The sequence below is a fragment of the Pyrus communis genome, chromosome 14 (genome assembly GCF_963583255.1).
Source record: "Pyrus communis chromosome 14, drPyrComm1.1, whole genome shotgun sequence".
Taxonomy (NCBI): Eukaryota; Viridiplantae; Streptophyta; class Magnoliopsida; order Rosales; family Rosaceae; genus Pyrus; species Pyrus communis.
The window spans coordinates 21,668,366-21,687,641 of record NC_084816.1 but is presented as its reverse complement, the minus strand read 5'-3'; the positions used below and the strand labels follow the sequence as shown (position 1 = coordinate 21,687,641).

General features: G+C 38.3%; 4 protein-coding genes across 4 annotated transcripts; 3 read left to right on the top strand and 1 right to left on the bottom strand.

The window, feature by feature from the left end:
• Positions 1-3,106: 3,106 nt before the first annotated feature.
• Positions 3,107-8,698, top strand: LOC137715849 (phosphoenolpyruvate carboxylase, housekeeping isozyme). The gene is made up of 11 exons (XM_068455199.1): positions 3,107-3,258; positions 3,570-3,768; positions 4,224-4,615; positions 4,747-4,831; positions 5,142-5,364; positions 5,485-5,588; positions 5,731-5,818; positions 6,217-6,371; positions 6,507-7,505; positions 7,596-7,982; positions 8,122-8,698. Exons 2-11 carry the CDS (start codon positions 3,601-3,603, stop codon positions 8,416-8,418), a joined length of 2,898 nt encoding a protein of 965 aa, XP_068311300.1. The 5' UTR covers positions 3,107-3,258; positions 3,570-3,600; the 3' UTR covers positions 8,419-8,698.
• Positions 8,699-9,371: 673 nt separating this feature from the next.
• On the top strand, positions 9,372-13,691 carry LOC137715513 (alpha-1,2-mannosyltransferase ALG9-like). Its single transcript, XM_068454862.1, has 10 exons — positions 9,372-9,790; positions 10,419-10,506; positions 10,622-10,781; positions 10,966-11,183; positions 11,341-11,636; positions 12,130-12,244; positions 12,333-12,471; positions 12,751-12,947; positions 13,047-13,136; positions 13,213-13,691. The coding sequence occupies exons 1-10, from the start codon at positions 9,513-9,515 to the stop codon at positions 13,342-13,344; spliced, it is 1,713 nt and encodes a 570-aa protein (XP_068310963.1). The 5' UTR covers positions 9,372-9,512; the 3' UTR covers positions 13,345-13,691.
• Positions 13,692-14,449: 758 nt separating this feature from the next.
• On the top strand, positions 14,450-16,318 carry LOC137716416 (AAA-ATPase At3g50940-like). Its single transcript, XM_068455867.1, has 2 exons — positions 14,450-15,515; positions 15,669-16,318. Exons 1-2 carry the CDS (start codon positions 14,550-14,552, stop codon positions 16,041-16,043), a joined length of 1,341 nt encoding a protein of 446 aa, XP_068311968.1. The 5' UTR covers positions 14,450-14,549; the 3' UTR covers positions 16,044-16,318.
• Positions 15,489-18,878, bottom strand: LOC137716415 (uncharacterized). Its single transcript, XM_068455866.1, has 7 exons — positions 18,286-18,878; positions 17,547-17,697; positions 17,122-17,406; positions 16,871-17,042; positions 16,643-16,721; positions 16,349-16,549; positions 15,489-15,998 (listed from the first exon to the last, which is right to left on the bottom strand). Exons 1-6 carry the CDS (start codon positions 18,864-18,866, stop codon positions 16,357-16,359), a joined length of 1,461 nt encoding a protein of 486 aa, XP_068311967.1. The 5' UTR covers positions 18,867-18,878; the 3' UTR covers positions 15,489-15,998; positions 16,349-16,356.
• Between the last annotated feature and the right edge of the window lie 398 nt (positions 18,879-19,276).

Here is a 19,276-nt window from a genome sequence, read left to right as displayed (position 1 = left end):
TTTTTTTTTTTTTTTTTTTTTTTTTTTTGTGAATTTTGGTGGTTCAATTTTGAGATTTTGGCAATGGGAGAAGCTGATTTGGGGGTGGGTAGACGGAGATGAAACAGCGTACAGACGATGCAGTGTAAAAAAGAAGCAGATTTGGAGACAGGACTAACAATCCCATACATTTCGGAGGGACTCGCTAAGACTACCTAGCGAAGGACTTAGTCAGGACGAATCCGACTTAGTCTGATTAACGCTAGTCCTTCTTCACACCAAACACGGCTTAGCAATCCCAGTTAAGCCAGTCCAGTCCAACGGAGTTTAATGAGGGCAAACAAACGCCCCCTCTACATTGAAACTCTTTAATATCTCTTATACGTAGAAATTTATCGAACAAATTGCATTCATTCGTATTCGTCAAGAGTCCATTGATGAGAAAGGGCTGGAGTATATAAGCGCAATTTAATTGATTTTAAGTGATTAATAATGATGAAAACAAATTTGGAGGGTAATGACTCGTACTTCACGGAGTTTCTTTGAGTATTAATTTAATTCTAATTTAACTACGTGAACATAAGACGCACTTATTGTTTTGATGGATGAGGAACAAAATATTTTTTATTCACAACTTAAAGCTAAAAGTTTCATAGGAGCCATCTACTCCACTAAGCTAAACGAATAATAAGGAAATTAATCCATGTCACATGCACATGGTGGTTGTAGTTACTAGTAACACAGATACATAACAATTTATTAAAAAAACCAAGTTATTTTATCAACATCGCATATAATTCACGAAAACGCAAATTTGACGTTCATGTCGTATTAAAACAGAATATCGCAGCACGTTGGTAAAAAAGATTACTTGAAGCAAAAACTAATGTGAGGTCGCAAATCTGGGCTTAGCCAAATTTACTAGAAAAATATACTCTTTTGCACATGAGTTTAAATTTTCATTTCAAAATTTAGATTAATTTAATGCAGAACATCGTTTGTATTAAAAACTTATGTTTGGTCAAATGATTCGTTTTGGAAGTCATGGACTAAAAAACTCTGATTCCTTAAGAGTGATGAATGATGTGTGATCACTACTACAAGTTAGGCAATAGTTTTGATTTACTAATCCAAGCCCTCTACTCCAAATATCCTAAAAGAAAAGTAATTAAATTAAGAAATTCATGTTGCACGATAACGTGCACGCCGAATGCTTTATTTAAAAAGTTCGTCTTTAGGTCACATTACAACAAATAATTTGCACCAACCCAAATTTGGTAACCATGTCAGTTTAAAAAGGGTAGTGTTATCTACACACTATTTTACTTTTTACATATCCTTTTTAATTTTTGGTTGTCAGATTAAATAAACTGAAAATGAGCAATAGCCAAAAATTAATAAAAGTAGAAGTAAAAATAAATGTATGAATAACAATATGCTCTAAAAATGGACGTTCCACATGGGATGAATAATATTACGAATGTAGGGTCGGATTGCATGGTTCTTCATCAATTTGAAAGTTATGGAACTTTGATTTTTATGTGTGCGGGTTGAGTTACAAGTTCTTTTAATTTTTCAATGAATGATGAATAGATTCGACCAAACAAAATGAATGATGAACAGAACTGTAAAATGAGTAAAGCGTTCACATAATGACTTTTTGAACTCATAATAATAATTTTATTGAACGGTAATGATATTTGTTATTATTTTTTGAACAAATGATAGTATTTTTACTAAGGAGGTGCGGGAGTGGGCTAAACCTCATAATAGTCAGGCCTCTCACTTACAAGTGAAGAAAAATACCACTAAACCGTAGTACTAAGTGGTTGAAGACAACAATATCAAGATAAAATATTGGTTGCATGGGAGTCTTTATCAAAATGAATTTAAAATTTGAATTTTTATCACAAATGCTTTATGAAATTGACCTAACTCATCATTTTGGTCATTCAATTTGAAAATCAATCAATTTTGTTTTTGAGAGTGACCAAACACATCAGTTTGGTTCTTGCCATTAAATTTTCTATTAGTTTGCTAATGTGACACGATGTGAAGCCCACAACACCACTCGTATATCGCCACAATGTGAGCTCCACATTGTGTCATGTTAGTAAACTAACAGAAAGTGTAACAAAATTTAACATCAGAGACCAATTGATGTGTTTGGTCAATTTCAAACACGAAATTCATCGATTTTCAAATTGAGTTACCAAATAATTAGTTAGGTCAAATTCAAAGATCATTTATGATAAAAGCTCTTAAAATTTTTGCACCGTAATGTGTTGCAATGAGACATACCTGACACGTATAATGGTATATTTTAAAATTTTCACTTTATTATAAAGATCTTTATATAGTATTAAAAATTGAGCGGTTTTGATTATAAAATTTGTATAATACAAATGCATCTTTAGCAAAAAGGTAGTTGGTGAGAGGTTTTAAATTCGATTTTCGTCAAAAGTAAATCTGAATCATATTATTGCTAGCCCATTGTGAGGCTTAGCCCACTTTTTCACTCTCTTAGTATAAATAATATCGTTTGTTAAAAAAAAAAAAAATCACATTTTTATAACTAGATCGAGAAAAAGAAAAAGAAAGAACTTGAATTTGGGAAACAATGTCTTTAAAGGTAGTAATTTCAATTTTTTTTTTTTTTTTTTTTTTTTTTTTTTATCTTTTGCACCCTTTATGTTAATTTTGATTTCGATCATTAATGTTTCTTTAATTGTTCAATCTAATAATAACGAAACCGAAAAATGTAAATGAGATGAGAAATGGTGTGTTGATGTTATTTTTTATAAATAAGTCGTTTCAAGAAATTGAGAAATCCTTTTTTATATTTTTCAGTATTACGGAAAAGCAATATTGACATTGAAAAACCATATCCACACAATGAAAAAGTACACAAATAATTGCAGCATCTTTGATCGGATATTCCTCCGCTGCAACCCTTCCCAAGATTCAAAGTATGTAAGAGATAGAGAGAGAGAGAGAGAGAGAGAGAGAGAGGAGATGAACAGTTGAAAAGTGAATAAACACAGTCAAGAATGGCCAAATTGTGAACGGTGTCAGTGACTGTGACCGAGACAAAAAGTTAAAAACAGCCAAACTTCATAAATCGGCAGACCAAAACACTCTCTATAAATAATCGCTCCCCACCTTCCTTCGGATCTCACACCTCTCTCTCTCTCTCGCTCTCTCACTCACTCACTGTTTCGCTGATCCCACTTTTCGTCTTCATCCCCCCGCTGAAAGTCCAAACTTCCCCAGAATCAGGTACCCCATAATACTATTATCCACAAGAAGATACTCGATCATTCTTATCTGGGTCTTAAAAAGATCACAGCTTTTTTCTCCATAAATGCTTTGTTTTTGTATGCACAATCTCCGCACTACGCGTGGCTTTTGCCCGTTGATTACTCCATTTTACAGGCTCTATTTTTCTGGGTCCTGATCAGAATTTTGTGCCATTGTGTTTTGATCCAATCCGAGATTTCAGTCTCATTTGTTCAAATTCCATTTTTTGGGTTTTTATTTTGTATTTTGTCAAGTTCTGAATTTTTGTGTTTTGTTTTGTGGTGGGTTAGTTGTCCGCAGAGTGAGGCTCAGTGGGGAGCAATGGCTAACAGGAATCTGGAGAAGTTGGCGTCCATCGACGCGCAGCTTCGGCTTCTGGTTCCGGCCAAAGTGAGCGAGGACGACAAGCTGGTGGAATACGATGCTCTGCTTTTGGATCGGTTTCTGGATATTCTCCAAGATTTACATGGAGAGGATCTCAGGGAAACGGTGAGTTTTGATGGCTGTAAAATTTGGTTTCGATCGGTTTGAGATGTTCAATCTTGATTTTGATTGGTACCCATGATGCAAAAACACTTGAATTTGTGATCGGAATATGCTGCATTTTTATTCTACTGCTAAAAGTATGGAACTTTGTGTGTAATTTGAAACTCCTTATCAATTTTGTTTGAACCCTTTTGGTTTTGGTGGATTTGTGGATCCTTTAAGGAATGTACATCTCATGTTTTCGATAGAAGTCCAATTCATATGGAGATCCTAATGCTGTTCATGATATCTTAATCAGTAGTTTCCTAGGCCTATCAATTTGAGATGTTTGATTTGGTTAATGCCTATGATCTTTAACGTTGTTGGTTTTTCGGAAACTGATTATGATAGTGTTACGAGTTGCACGCTTAAGAACAACTTATGCGATTCACTGATTCGAGATGTTCATTTTTGCATAGGTTCAAGCATGTTATGAGCTTTCTGCTGAGTATGAAGGAAAGCATGACCCGAAAAAGCTGTCAGAGCTTGGAAATGTATTGACAAGTTTGGACCCAGGGGATTCTATTGTTGTTGCAAAATCCTTCGCCCACATGCTTAGCTTGGCCAACTTGGCTGAGGAGGTCCAGATTGCTTACCGCAGACGAAACAAGCTGAAAAAGGGTGACTTTGCAGATGAAAATTCTGCAACGACTGAATCAGACATTGAAGAAACTCTCAAGAGGCTTGTAGGGGATCTAAAAAAGTCCCCTCAAGAGGTTTTCGATGCTCTCAAGAATCAGACTGTAGATCTGGTCCTCACTGCTCATCCTACACAATCAATTCGTAGATCCTTACTTCAGAAGCACGGAAGGTTTGCTTTTGATCTACTTCAGTCTGCATCCTTGATTCATAGAACGTTAGAAATAAAAGATCCCCATGTAGGTTTATGGCTTAGAATCTTATGGCTCTTTCTCTCATTTATGCACACTCACATTTCTTCAGGATTCGGAATTGTTTAACCCAGTTGTACGCGAAAGACATTACTCCTGATGATAAGCAGGAGATTGATGAGGCACTTCAGAGAGAGGTAATCATTTTACTTATTCGTTTATGTACTGTCAATTCTTTGATTTAATTGACGTGAGCGTTGAAAAAGGGCGTTAAAAAGGACTTTTTTCCATATATGTATTGCTGAGAATATGTTTTGACTCCTGTAAAAGGCATTTTCGTCAAATTTGAAATTCCCAGAGATTCAACGGTGGCAAGATTTTCCAAATGTTATCTTTACACGAGACAATCCGGAAGGATATTCTAGGTCCTGTAGAATTTGCGTTTGAGCTTGAAATGATATCAGTTGTCAATTACTCTCATACATGTTGGTATTTCAACTTATGTAGATCCAAGCTGCATTTCGTACAGATGAGATCCGAAGAACAGCTCCCACTCCACAAGATGAGATGAGAGCGGGGATGAGCTATTTCCATGAAACAATTTGGAAGGGTGTCCCAAAATTTCTCCGTCGTGTGGATACAGCTTTAAAGAATATTGGGATTAATGAGCGTGTTCCCCATAACGCCCCACTTATTCAGTTTTCTTCCTGGATGGGTGGTGATCGTGATGGTACGTCTCTGCTTCATTAACATAAATTAAGCTATCTTGAACGTAAGATACATGTGCCAACTTGTGTGCTTGTGCGCATCATTCACTAATTTGAATTAACGTCTTCCTTCATGGGAGCAGGTAATCCAAGAGTAACTCCCGAGGTCACAAGGGACGTTTGCCTACTGGCTAGAATGATGGCTGCAAACTTGTACTATTCTCAGATAGAGGATCTTATGTTTGAGGTACCTGAAAAAGCACCTTGAAATTGTGTTTAAGGAGTTTTGTTTACTCATTGAAGTGTTTGTTTCTTTTTGGTTTGAGTGAGGCGTTTGTTGCCTTCCATGTTAGTGCCTGTATTTGCTAATTTCTTTTCTTTTCTGGCAGTTGTCTATGTGGCGCTGCAATGATGAACTCCGTGTTTGTGCAGATGTACTTCACAGGTCCACGAGGAGAGATGCAAAGCACTACATAGGTAATCATAGTTCTATTGTGGTTCGCCCCTTGATATGGTTTTTAAAATTACATCCTGTACTGCATTTTTTTATGAGATGCAGAGGGAAACTGTATACGTGATGGATTTAAAGAAACTAGAATGAGTAATACGTCACACGTCACGCTATAATATATATTTTTAATTAAGATAACATTTTCAATGGTAAATAGGTGCACAATGTACGGACCAAGTCTAATTTTACACTTCGTAAAGCCCGAGTAAAACTTTGGCTTATACTAATGTTTTGTGGCTCCATAACCATAACTTACTGCAGTAACATAATGGCAACGAACCTTATATCTAGTTTTACTTACTTCCTTTGGAGCTGTGAACATTGTGATGCCTGTGATACTTATTGCCTTTGTTTCACGATTCAGAATTTTGGAAGCAAGTTCCTCCAAATGAACCCTACCGTGTGATTCTCGGTGATGTAAGGGATAAGCTTTATCATACACGTGAACGTTCTCGTCAGTTGTTAGCCAGTGGGCACTCTGACATTCCGGAGGAGGCAACACTGATCAGTGTTGAGCAGGTACTACTATTCTTTATAAGTTGTATGATTGCAGATTCGTGGTCCATCGTGTACAGTATCAAATTATATCTTGCCCCTTTATTCTTTTTCTGGTTAGTTGACTGTAGTCCTAATTGTAATTTAAATTATGTGTAGTTCTTGGAACCTCTCGAACTCTGTTACAGATCACTCTGCTCTTGTGGTGACCGGGCAATTGCTGATGGATCACTTCTTGATTTCTTAAGGCAAGTGTCCACCTTTGGACTTTCACTTGTGAAGCTCGATATTAGGCAAGAATCTGACAGGCATACTGATGTGATTGACGCCATCACCAAGCATCTGGAAATTGGTTCCTATCGTGAGTGGTCTGAAGAACGCCGTCAGGAGTGGCTCTTATCTGAACTATGTGGCAAGCGCCCACTGTTTGGCCCTGATCTTCCAAAAACGGAAGAAATTTCTGATGTTTTGGACACATTACATGTGATTTCAGAACTTCCATCTGATAATTTTGGAGCATACATCATCTCCATGGCTACTGCTCCATCTGATGTGCTTGCAGTTGAGCTCCTGCAACGCGAATGCCATGTGAAGAAACCACTAAGAGTCGTTCCACTGTTTGAGAAGCTTGCAGATCTGGAGGCTGCTCCTGCTGCTTTGGCACGGCTTTTCTCAATTGATTGGTATAGAGAGCGGATCAATGGAAAGCAAGAAGTCATGATTGGGTACTCAGATTCTGGTAAAGATGCTGGGCGTTTCTCTGCAGCCTGGCAGTTATACAAGGCACAGGAGGAGCTTATAAACGTGGCTAAGAAATTTGGTGTGAAGCTAACCATGTTCCACGGTCGTGGTGGCACTGTAGGAAGGGGAGGTGGGCCCACCCATCTTGCTATATTGTCTCAACCGCCAGATACAATTCATGGTTCACTCCGTGTCACTGTCCAAGGTGAAGTTATTGAGCAGTCGTTTGGAGAGGAGCTCTTGTGTTTTAGAACATTGCAGCGTTTCACAGCTGCTACACTAGAGCATGGAATGCATACGCCAGTTTCACCAAAACCAGAATGGCGTGCACTGATGGACGAAATGGCAGTTGTAGCTACAGAGGACTACCGCTCCATTGTTTTCCAAGAGCCCCGATTTGTCGAGTACTTCCGTCTTGTAAGCATTTGATACTTTACACTAATCACATTAACCTTTAAATGCTCTGATTAATTACAATGTAATGACCATTGCGTACGTGTGATCCAGGCTACACCAGAGCTGGAGTATGGTCGGATGAACATTGGCAGTCGCCCCTCAAAGCGAAAACCTAGTGGTGGTATTGAATCACTTCGTGCAATCCCATGGATTTTCGCCTGGACACAAACAAGGTTCCATCTTCCTGTGTGGTTAGGCTTTGGAGCAGCCTTCAGGCATGTCATTAAGAAGGACATTAAGAATCTTCACATGCTGCAAGAGATGTACAACCAATGGCCTTTCTTCAGGGTCACCATTGATTTGGTTGAAATGGTGTTTGCCAAGGGAAACCCCGGAATAGCTGCGTTATATGATAAACTCCTTGTTTCTGAAGACCTATGGTCATTTGGAGAGCGATTAAGGTCCAATTATGAAGAAACCAAGAACTTTCTCTTGCAGGTAAAATCTTTGACTTTGAGATAGCACTTGTTACATTTTGAGTACATCCTAAAATATACGAAGAAATTCATCAGTTTTCTTTAAGCATTTGTGGTGATTTGTTACTGCATAAACTGACGTTTGCCTTTTCCCTTGGCAGATTGCTGGACACAAGGATCTTCTTGAAGGGGACCTGCACCTGAAGCAAAGACTCCGCCTGCGTGATTCATACATCACAACCCTCAACGTCTGCCAAGCATATACACTGAAAAGGATCCGTGACCCAAACTTCCACGTCACACTACGGCCACACATCTCAAAGGAAATCAGTGAATCAAACAAACCGGCTAATGAACTTGTGAAGCTGAACCCGACAAGTGAGTACGCGCCTGGTCTGGAGGACACCCTCATCTTGACAATGAAGGGTATTGCTGCCGGCTTACAAAACACCGGTTAAATGCCTGTATCTGCTCTTTTCTTTATGTTTTTCTGCATTTGAGAGACGGGTTGTGTCCCGAAAAAACTGAAGTTAAATTTACCAAAAGTGGACGATGACTTTTGATCGTCCACCTAAAGGCCAGATATTTGAGTGAACTTGGTTAAGTTCTGTGATCAGATTGCTGTGCAGAATAACTAGAGCCAGCATTGTCATTGTTGCCACAAAAGAAATCAAACTCTCAGTGGAACTGTTTTGTTGTGCTTCAATACAAAATGGCATTTATGTGCTTCATGTTTCATGGCTTGGTTTCTTGGCCATCAAATTATCCCAAAATAAAATTTTCTAGGATTGTTTTACACAAACGCAAGGAAGTAAAATATCGCTTGTATAAAAAAGTAAAAATTATTTACCAGACATATATATAAGCGGAAAATAAAAGATAGAAATGTCACCATTCACAGTTTTTTTACAACTATCCTTTCAAAGCATGTTTTCAAAACGTTAATTTTCTTGCAGAGCGGATGCAATTGCTATGATTGGACATCCAATTGATGATACTTTGAGGATTGTACAGCTTTGGCTGCAGCTCGAAATCTTTCATGTTTGATTGTACGAGTTGGGTTGTGTAAAAGGATTCAAAAATCAAGAATAACGACGTGCGAGGGGTTTTTTTCTTTTAAAAATAGGACTAGTTAGTAGTTCCGTCATGATAATTTATTTTTTTTAGGCTAAGAAGATTCACATAAGCATTGCAACTACCTTCTGGTCACCATCATGTGATTCACACACGATCAAAAATCAAACTCAGACATACCGTGTAAAATACGAGTTTGCAATTCTTTCCCAACTACTAAAGCAGCTCGTGATTGTTTCCAGAGGGTTAAAAGGTAATACTTTTGAATAATGTGTTATGCTAAAGTTAGGGAAATGGTTTGTTTTTGTCACCTTTGGGAAATAAAAATATGAACTTTAACATAAGTGGTGGACTGGTGGAGGATTTAATCACCAAACTATCTCTTAATCTTTACTTCCCAAGAAAGCAAAGAACCATTTTTCCTCGGCAGACCCATTCCACCCAGTAACCCAGAAAAGCTACAGCAGCAGAGTTCACCATGTCTCTGTCGACAAGGCTGCGACGCCCTCAGCCGTCCGATGATCCTTCATCATCATCGCCGTCGTCGTCATCTTACTCGAAAGTCGACAAGCAAGGGAAATCGGACGGCGGCGTCGACAAAGGGTTGGGGTGGTTCTTTCCGTTGGTGGCTCTGGGAATGCTGAGGTACATGAGCGCCACATCAAACATCATACACGACTGCGACGAGGTCTTCAATTATTGGGAACCTCTCCATTTCCTTCTCTACAAATCTGGCTTCCAAACTTGGGAATACAGGTACCCCTTTCAATTGTTTTCAAATTTTTCTTTTTCCTCTTTGAAAATTGAAATTTTGTCTATTTTGTTGGTGTTTGTTTCTGGGTTTTGATTGTTTTTTGGTTATTTGAAGTTTATTTGTTCTTAAAGATGTTGGTATATGCTGTTTTTGGTTATAATTTGTAGTGAACTATTAATCTCTGCTTTAGTCCCTGGATTAATCTATTGGGAAATTTGGTTGTTGTCGAAAAGTTAATTGCTTCTTACTCAATGTACAAGATTGTGTAGACCTTTGCAACTCATGAACAATTTGCAACCTTCTTATGAACCAATATGATTTTGTTCGTTACAGTACTTAGTAAGCGAATCTCTAGCCTAATGGCTTTTGGTTCATTGAATTGATTTTTACAAACTGACATTGGAATGGATTCTATGGTGTAGAGACATGTGTCTTAGATTAGTATTTTGTAGGTGGAGTTAGATGCTCGTCATTGTTAACATAGTATTTTTAGCTCGGTGATAGTGTCATTTGTTGCGTGCTCTTAAATTACTGCCTGCTTCACTGCTGTTGTGAATTCGATAATGAGTGCTATCATTTTGTATTTTAGAAATCCTACCTATGGTTTTTGTTGTTATATGCTTGTTGCAGTTCACAGTTTGCACTTCGGTCATATTTGTACATTCTTTTCCATGAATTGGTGGGTCAGCCTGCTTCCTGGTTGTTTGCTGAGGAAAAAGTAAGATTTCTTATTGCCCTTGCCTTTTGAACTGTATCTTCTCATTGTTAGCCCAAGGCTATGTCTTGCCTTCAATTATATATTGTTGTGCTGAACCAATTCTTTTTGCTTATAGGTGAGAGTATTCTACGCTGTTAGAATCTTTCTTGGTCTCCTTTCTGTTATCACTGACACTGTCCTGGTAGTTGCTCTTTCAAGAAAGTATGGAAAACGCCTTGCTTCTTACACACTTGCAATGCTATGCTTAACCAGCGGTTGTTTTTTCGCTAGCACAAGTGGGTTGCCTTTTCATTTTTCTCCTTTGATTTGAAAATTCCATTTCAGGATTTCTAACATCTCTGTTTTTTTTTTTTTTTTTTGTGATTGTTCATTTTGTTTTCAGTTTTCCAATTTTAGCTCTCTTAATTTTCTGGAGCTATTTATTCCATGAATGACAGTGTTGTTGACATTATTTTCCAGGTTTCTTGCCAAGCTCGTTCTCCATGTATGCCATGTCTCTTTCATCTGGTTTATTTCTGCTTGATAAATACGCCATGGCAGTTGCAGTTGCAGCCGTGGGTGTAATCCTTGGTTGGCCATTCTCAATCTTGGCTTTTTTGCCAGTCACATTCTACTCTCTAGCTAGAAGATTCAAACAAGCATTTCTTGCGGGGGCCGCCATATCTGTTGCTCTTCTTGTAAGTCATTATTGGTATTTCGTTTGTGAATGAACAAAGTATAGTGCCTGTACCTACATAATTGACACAAATAGAGTTATAATTTCTCATGTTAAGTTATCGCTTTTTTTTTTTTTCTCTTTATCATGCTTATGCTTATACATTGGAGGTCTTTCAGGTATCCTCGGTTCTCGTTGATCATTACTACTACAGCAGATGGACATCATCCGTGTTAAATCTGTTGATCTATAATGTTGCAGGAGGCGGTGAGAGCCATTTGTATGGAACTGAGGGGCCGCTATATTATATAAGGAACGGATTTAACAATTTTAACTTTTGTTTTGTACTTGCATTGCTGTTCCTGGCAATGCTGCCGATTGCAAGGAAAAAGTATGCCCCCAACTTGCTGATTGTTGTCTCGCCAGTATATATTTGGTTGGCATTCATGTCTTTGCAGCCACACAAAGAAGAAAGGTTCGAATAAATATTCCGATATCTGGGAAAAACTGTTGCACAACTTTCCTATAATTGGTTGAATTTGAGTATGTTCGTGCTAGTTAAAATTGCTTATTTTCAACGAAATCTACCATTTCCCAAATTTGCACAATCGTGCATTTGCAGTAAACAATTCAAATGCTGTTTATAGCTCTGTGCTTGATGTTTCCACTTATACTTTCTCCTCTATATTATATAATAACAAAAAACCATTTTTGTTTCCCCTAATTCTCTGCAATTAAAATAACTCTGAAGTATTTCCATACATCTTTTGAAAAAAAAAAGAACAAAAAGTATTTCCATACATCTTACCATAATCATAGGCAGCACTCACCTTGTAGTCTGAGATCGGAATATTTAGTGCGTCACTTTGGTATTTTGGTGAGGCCACAGAAAATCTAAAGACTGTTCAATGTTATCAAGTGCAGGTTAGAGGTGATTGATAACTAGATATTTCCATTTATCATTGCAGGTTCCTTTATCCAATATATCCACTAATTTGTGTTGCTGCATCGGCTGTCATTGAGAGCTTTCCTGATGTTTTCCGATCTGATTATGATTCTCAAGGAAATTCTCCAACGGTTATGGTAAGCTTATCCTATTTTTCATAAAAAATATTGTTAAATTATCTTTGCAAACCTCTCATGGTCACACTATTGTTATTTATACATGCAGACAGCAAAGATTCTGAGACCGGTGGTTCTTAGCCTCATATTATGTGCCTCCCATGCTCGCACGTTTTCAGTGATCAATGGTTATTCTGCCCCTATAGAGGTTTACAAGCTTTTAGAGCATCATGACGATGTAGGAACAGGTGAGACCAACATCTTGCTGTTATGTTCTGTTAACAGTTAATTTAGTACGGATTATTAATGTTTGGAATGTACAATAGAAGAAAACTCATGTTAAAATTTCATGCACTTCCATATCGGTTAGGCTCACCACCTGATTAATTTCCCACATCGAACTTATTTTTCTTGTTGAAATCTCAAATTGTGTGAGGAACTTTTTGGGTTCTGAAGTTGATGTTCTGTTACGTAATTTTTGGAAGTCATGTCATTCTGAAAATTCTGTTTTCCCTTCTGAATTTCAGGTTCTGTTCTCTGTGTTGGAAGTGAATGGCACCGATTCCCATCATCATTTTTTGTTCCTGATTATGTGGGAGAGGTCCGTTGGATTGATGATGGGTTCAGAGGACTTCTTCCCTTCCCATTCAATTCTACCTTGGGTGGAACTGCAGCAGCGCCACCATATCTTAACAATAAGAACAAAGCATCTGACTTGCAATATGTAATTAATCACCATTCTCTAAACTAGTTTGTTTAAAACTAAAAGGCCCTGTATTTGTTATTCTTTTCATTATAAAATAACCAATCATTCTTGTTGCAGCTCCGGGATCTTGATCAATGTACATTCCTTGTCGAGCTGCAGCTTAGTCGGCCTTTCCCTTCTCGGGGAAGTGACCTATCAACTTGGGAGGTAAAAATCAGTCTGCTGTTACACTTTTCCCTAAATGAATCACCATGTGCTGAATTGGTATTCTTCTAAATTGCAGGTGATTGGAGCGTTGCCTTACTTAGACAGGGAGCTCTCGCCTGCCAAGTACCGCTCCTTTTTCATCCCGTATCTCTGGCAGCATAAGAATATTTTTGGCATGTACAAGCTGCTTAGAAGGGTACCGAAATGAAAGGAAGAACATCGCCCTCTGATTGTTTTAGATTCTGAACTATCGTGACTTCTCTGAAGTGCTAACCCGCCCTCTCGTTGTAAGGAAAACAAAAGGGAAGATCAACACCCCCCACCGAAAAAAACACCCCCACCTCCACCTCCTCTCTTTTTTGATGTAGTTTTAACTGTTTTGGTAGGTGCGACTTCCTCAAAGTTCTTACTGATAAATGAGTAGTTGAGTTCAATAGTGTCTTGCATTGCGTGTATTTCTAACAGTTTGATGTTCCCAAGTTCGTCTCAGAAACTTTTATCTTGTGTTAGATTGAGAAATACCTGATGAAAATTTGAGAAATTTTGAGCCTCTTCTGTCTTTTGTCTTTGCTTTTGAAATTGAGATTTTGGCCTCGTTTGCTGCCTGTAACTGGACTGGATTGGGTATCTCATATAATTCAAGGTGTGTGTGAGAGTCGAGGTGAACGATTTTTTATTTTAAGAGGATTCGAAAGGATTAGACATGAATGAAATTTATCCCTTCGGACGCTCTCATTTTGAGAGATTGAAAGGGATAAGTATTTTAGACGAACTATGATTTATTCCTTCAACGTGACTTGAAATTGAGTGTAGTGTGTTGTTCAATTCATTTCAATTCTAAGCACTGAACGACTCTAATTAAGAACGAAAAGAAAATTTGACCATTGATAATTGATGGAAGTTTCAACTTTGAAACTTCAAATATGCGAATGTATGAAATTTCATCATCTTTTTGAAGAGGTCAACTTCAAACTTAGAAACGTTTTACTTAAGGGTAAACAATTCCTTTGCCTACTTAATACAACGGTCTGCTCGTATTTTCCTTCACTTGTAAGTAAGAGGTTTTATGTTCGAATTTCGTGAATGGAAAATTCGATATCAAATTATATTATTCATTGTGTAGCTTAACTGAACTTCCCTTCCCTCTAGTATAAAATGTATTGTTGTACTAAAAAAAAAACAATTCTTTTCTTAAAAAAAAAATAATAATTTAAACAATTGATGACTTTTTTCCTCACTTTTTGATTTTTCTCCTTGAGACTTGCTTGGTAAACCAAAGAAAAATCAGAGAAAACCGAATTTAAAATCCCTAATGGATGAAAAATCTATGAAATTAATGGCTATAAATTGAGAGTCCAGGAAACAACCCATGACACCTAATTAGGGAAACCACTTTTCATTTAACCTAACAAAATGCCTGAAACGAAGGCTCTTTTGCCTGCTATCGCCACTCTTGCTGCTTCAGCAATGCTTGTTCAAAGTATTGCCAACGATTTCATCTCCGACAAACTTTGGAACTACTTCTATTCGGGCCTCCATAACATTTCGCGACGTTTCTCTTCTCAACTCACCATTGTCATTGACGAATTTCAAGGACTATTTCCGAATGAAATTTTTGAGGCCGCTCATGCCTATTTGGGCGCTATAGTGACCCCGTCTGTTCGAAGAATCAAAGCGAGCAAGGATGCCAAAGAGAAGAAACTAGCAGTGTCAGTGGACAGAGGTGAAGAGTTGGCTGATGTATACGAAAATGTTCAAATAAAATGGAAGTTGATTTATGTACAGGTTAAATCACCATTTGCTAGACATCGGGGTGATCTTAATGCATCGTTAAGACAAGAAGCAAGATTCTATGAGCTAACGTTTCATAAGAAACACAAAGAGAAGGTGTTGAACTCTTACTTGCCCTACATTCTTGAGAGATCAAAGGAAATTAAAAGAGAACACAAGGCGGTAAAGTTCCACACAGTTGAACAGCGGAGATGGTTCCCAGATGCTGTCAAGCTTGACCATCCAATGACCTTCAAGCTCCTAGCAATGGATACAGAACTTAAGAAAGCTGTGTTGGATGATCTAAACAACTTTATAAATGGAAAGGAGTTTTATAGAAGGGTTGGCAAAACTTGGAAGCGTGGATACTTGTTATATGGCCCTCCCGGCACAGGCAAGTCAAGCCGGATTGCAGCCATGGCTAATCACCTTAACTATGACATCTACGAGTTGGACCTAACAAACGTTAATTCCAATTCCGACTTGAGTAAGCTGTTGTTTTCCATGCCTAACCAATCTATAATCGTCTTTGAGGACGTTGACTGCACAATCAAGCTGAAAAATGGGGAACCGAGGGATGAATCATGGAGGAACAACAATAAAACTCAGGTCAGTTTACACTTTTACATTTAGAGCATGCATGACTAGCATTGATTAAACCGTTGGTCACTCAAGTTCTAGATGAATAGAATGACAGAATTATATCGCTTTAAGCAACTAATACTTACAGATATATGTGTTATCTTACTATTGCATCTACAGGTGACACTCTCTGGGCTCCTCAACTTCCTTGATGGTTTTCCGTCATGCTGTGGTGAAGAACGCATAATTATCTTCACAACGAATCACAAAGATAGGCTAGATCCTGCTCTACTGCGACCAGGCCGCATGGACATGCATATCCACATGTCATATTGCACCACTTCGGCGTTCAAACAGCTGGCATTCAATTACCATGGTCTTTGTCATCACAACCTCTTCACACAGATTGAAGGGCTCATATGGGAGGTTGAAGTCACGCCAGCAGAAGTTGCAGGACAGCTAATGAAGAGCAAGAATGCTCACATTGCGCTCCAATGCCTCTTTGATTTCCTTCTCGAGAAGAAAATTCAACATAAAGGAGAAGAGGAAAGTTGATATCATGGTTGAAAGGCAACAAAGAAAAAGGGATGTATAGAGATCTCATATCGTTTGACATGTAATACGCATAAACTTTGCAGTTTGTACCTGTTGATGTGTACCAAAGACATACCCGAGCTTCCATTTGTGTGATTTTCTAATATATCTTTTTCTAACCTTTCAAAACGATTATATACTAATATTTGAATTATGCAATTACTTTTAGTTCCAAAATTAACTCATCGCACCACCAAATTCTGTGTACTTGTCAGAATGGGCTCCATAAAGAGCAAAAGAAACATAATGGAGGAAAAGGTTCTTACCTTTTCAATTAGGATGCAAGAGGCATTAATCTTTTGACATCAGATCCCAGAAAACGAAGTTTCATATCTAAATTCTCATAACCACGGTCAATATGAGCAACACCGCTGATCTCTGTAGTGCCTTCTGCGGCCAACCCAGCTAATACCAGTGACATCCCACCCCTAATGTCATTTGCAACAAGCGAGGAACCATTCAAGACACTGACATGATAACAGACATGAGTCAGCACAATCATGCTATTTTCCAATTGGGAAAAGGAAAAATTAGAATACGAAAAAGGAAAATCTGCTTGCCTTCCATTGTCTTTCCCATAAACCAGAGCAGTGCTCGCACAGACCTGAATCTTTGCTCCAAGCTTTAGCAGTTCGCTTACTGGTAGAAAGCAGGGAACATGTATAAGAATATCCCAATGCAATTAGTACTATTTGGCAATATTATCGGTTTCCCAAATAGGGAAATTAAAAGACGACAAGAATACATATATAATATGCATACCAGCACACTCATTATCTTCCACATACCATGACTCATGCGTTTGTCAAAAACAGATTCCTCTACAGAACTTAAACCATTGCACGTGGTCAGAAAAGCCATTATTTGTGGTTGGAGGTCTGTGGGAAACCCAGGATATGGGCCTGTCTTAACCACAACGCTTCGCAAATTTGCACCCCCATGTCCGGACACTGCTGAAACCTGAAGTATTTATCAACTATAAATTACCACAAGATGCAACCAAAATGGGAACAGAAGAATTTAAAGACGATTTACATACTTCCAAGGTATCATGAGAACATTTCTTGATTTTGCAACCAACGGCCGATAGTTTGTGTATCAAAGAGGACATTTGGCAAGGTATGACAGGTGATATCGAGATGCATGAGCGAGTAATAGCTGCAGCAAGCATAAATGTACCTGCTTCAATACGATCAGGTGCAACAACGCATTCACAACCATGCAACTGGGATTTTCCCTTGATAACAAGCTTGTTGCTGCCTGCTCCATCCACACAGGCCCCACAGTTGGTAAGAAACCTAGCAAGATCAACCACCTCTGGTTCCTACGGTGAGTTGTTGGGAAAGTAAGTTACTTCACTATGTTAACATAATCCAATTAGACAGCAAATGATAACTGTTAACACACTTCTATTGTTATCAAAATCAGAATCTAAAATGTTCAGTGAGATTCATCTTATCGTACTCTGGCAACATTGGACAGTACAGTTTTTCCATCAGCCATACATGCAGCCATCATAAGAGTTTCCGTTGCCCCCACACTCGGGTAATCAAGTTGGAAACTTCCTCCAACTAATCCTCTTCCATTTGCGGCATATGCCTGAACTTTCCCATCCCTGCATATTGCAAAAATTATACTGGATCAACTCATCTCATCGTTCATAACCATGAAAATAACAACAACAAAAAACTTTAGTAAACAACTGTGAGCACCACAGGCAAAATTGGTGGAGAACTGTGATTCAAACGGAAAATGCGTAGGGTAAAATATGTACTTCATGATGGTTAACACTAGAGAACACATATACATATGCATCAGTAATAAAATCCTTGGACGTCCTATAGAGAGTGTTTTATCATCACACTACATTCTCTGCCTTTTGATGATTAATAAAGTACATATGCTGTGCTTCAGTGGGCAAGAGCACCTTTTGCTTCGTTCGTTACTTGGCACGCTAGAGTTCGTGAAAGAAATTGTGCATCTGGCGTTACGCTTAATAGCGACTCACCACCTATAATATCACAATTCAGGCAGATACATTTATCATAAAGTGACTATAGAACCTCTTCTACACTGCAAAGACAAACTGTGCTTACTCTCATTCAAGTCTGATAAAAAAATTTAGCAACCATTCTATGAACACATAAATCAAACAATTATGCGCTTCCGATGTAAACTTAAAGAAAAATGTAGGAAAATTTACCTCAATTCAACAACAGCGCCAAGACATTGAAGACCCCGAATGTATAGGTCCACTGGTCGAGCCCCAATATTGCAGCCACCGGGTAATGCAACCACCGCCTCCCCGAATCGGGCAACCAACGGCCCAATGACGAAAAACCCACCTCTGATCTTTTGAATTTCATCCGCATTAGGCTCAACTGAGCCAACCCCATTGGTGTTAACCAACATTTCGTTGTCCAAGACTTCAACTTTAGCTCCAAGAGACACTAAAACCGAAGCCATTGTGCGAGTATCGAACAAATCGGGCACGTTTTGAATCCTTGAAGTGCCTGAGCAGCAAAGGGTCGCCGCCAGAATCGGCAAAGCTGAGTTCTTGGAGCCGCTGATGGGTACATGGCCGGAGAGCTGGGAAGGGCCGGTGAGTATGAGCTTCGGGTAAGGGGTTTGGATTTGAGTTCGGGTATCGATTTCGGGTGCCGGAATCAGTGGTTTTAGAAGAGAATGGGGTAATGGTTTTGTGGGTTTTGGACTTGGTGAAAGGTTCAAGGTGGAGAAGGAAGCCATTTGTGAGATGTGAAGAGTTGCCGCCAAGTTCTTCATTGGCTACTTTACCTGGTTGACATCCTCTTTTGTTTTCAAACTTTTTGTTTTTTTTTTTTTTAATTTCTTTTTAATACCTTCTAACTTTTTCTTTGTTTCAAGATTTTGTGACTGTTATTTTCCCTATAAAAAATTAGAGATAAAACTCGTCATCCGAACTTAAAATTTCTTGTTTACATATAGAAGAAAATACCCTAGATTACTGGTGCATACAATGTGTTTTACCTTTTAATGTTGCATCTAAGCTTTTCAAAGAAAATTTTGCAAGCACTGATCAATACATACGTTGTATTTTGAGATCCAATTGATCGTCGTAGCTGATAGCTTCACGTAAAATACTCAAATCTTCTTATTTGCTTGAAGTTTGAACAATGTATTCATTTTTATTATCTATTTATCAAATATTTGAA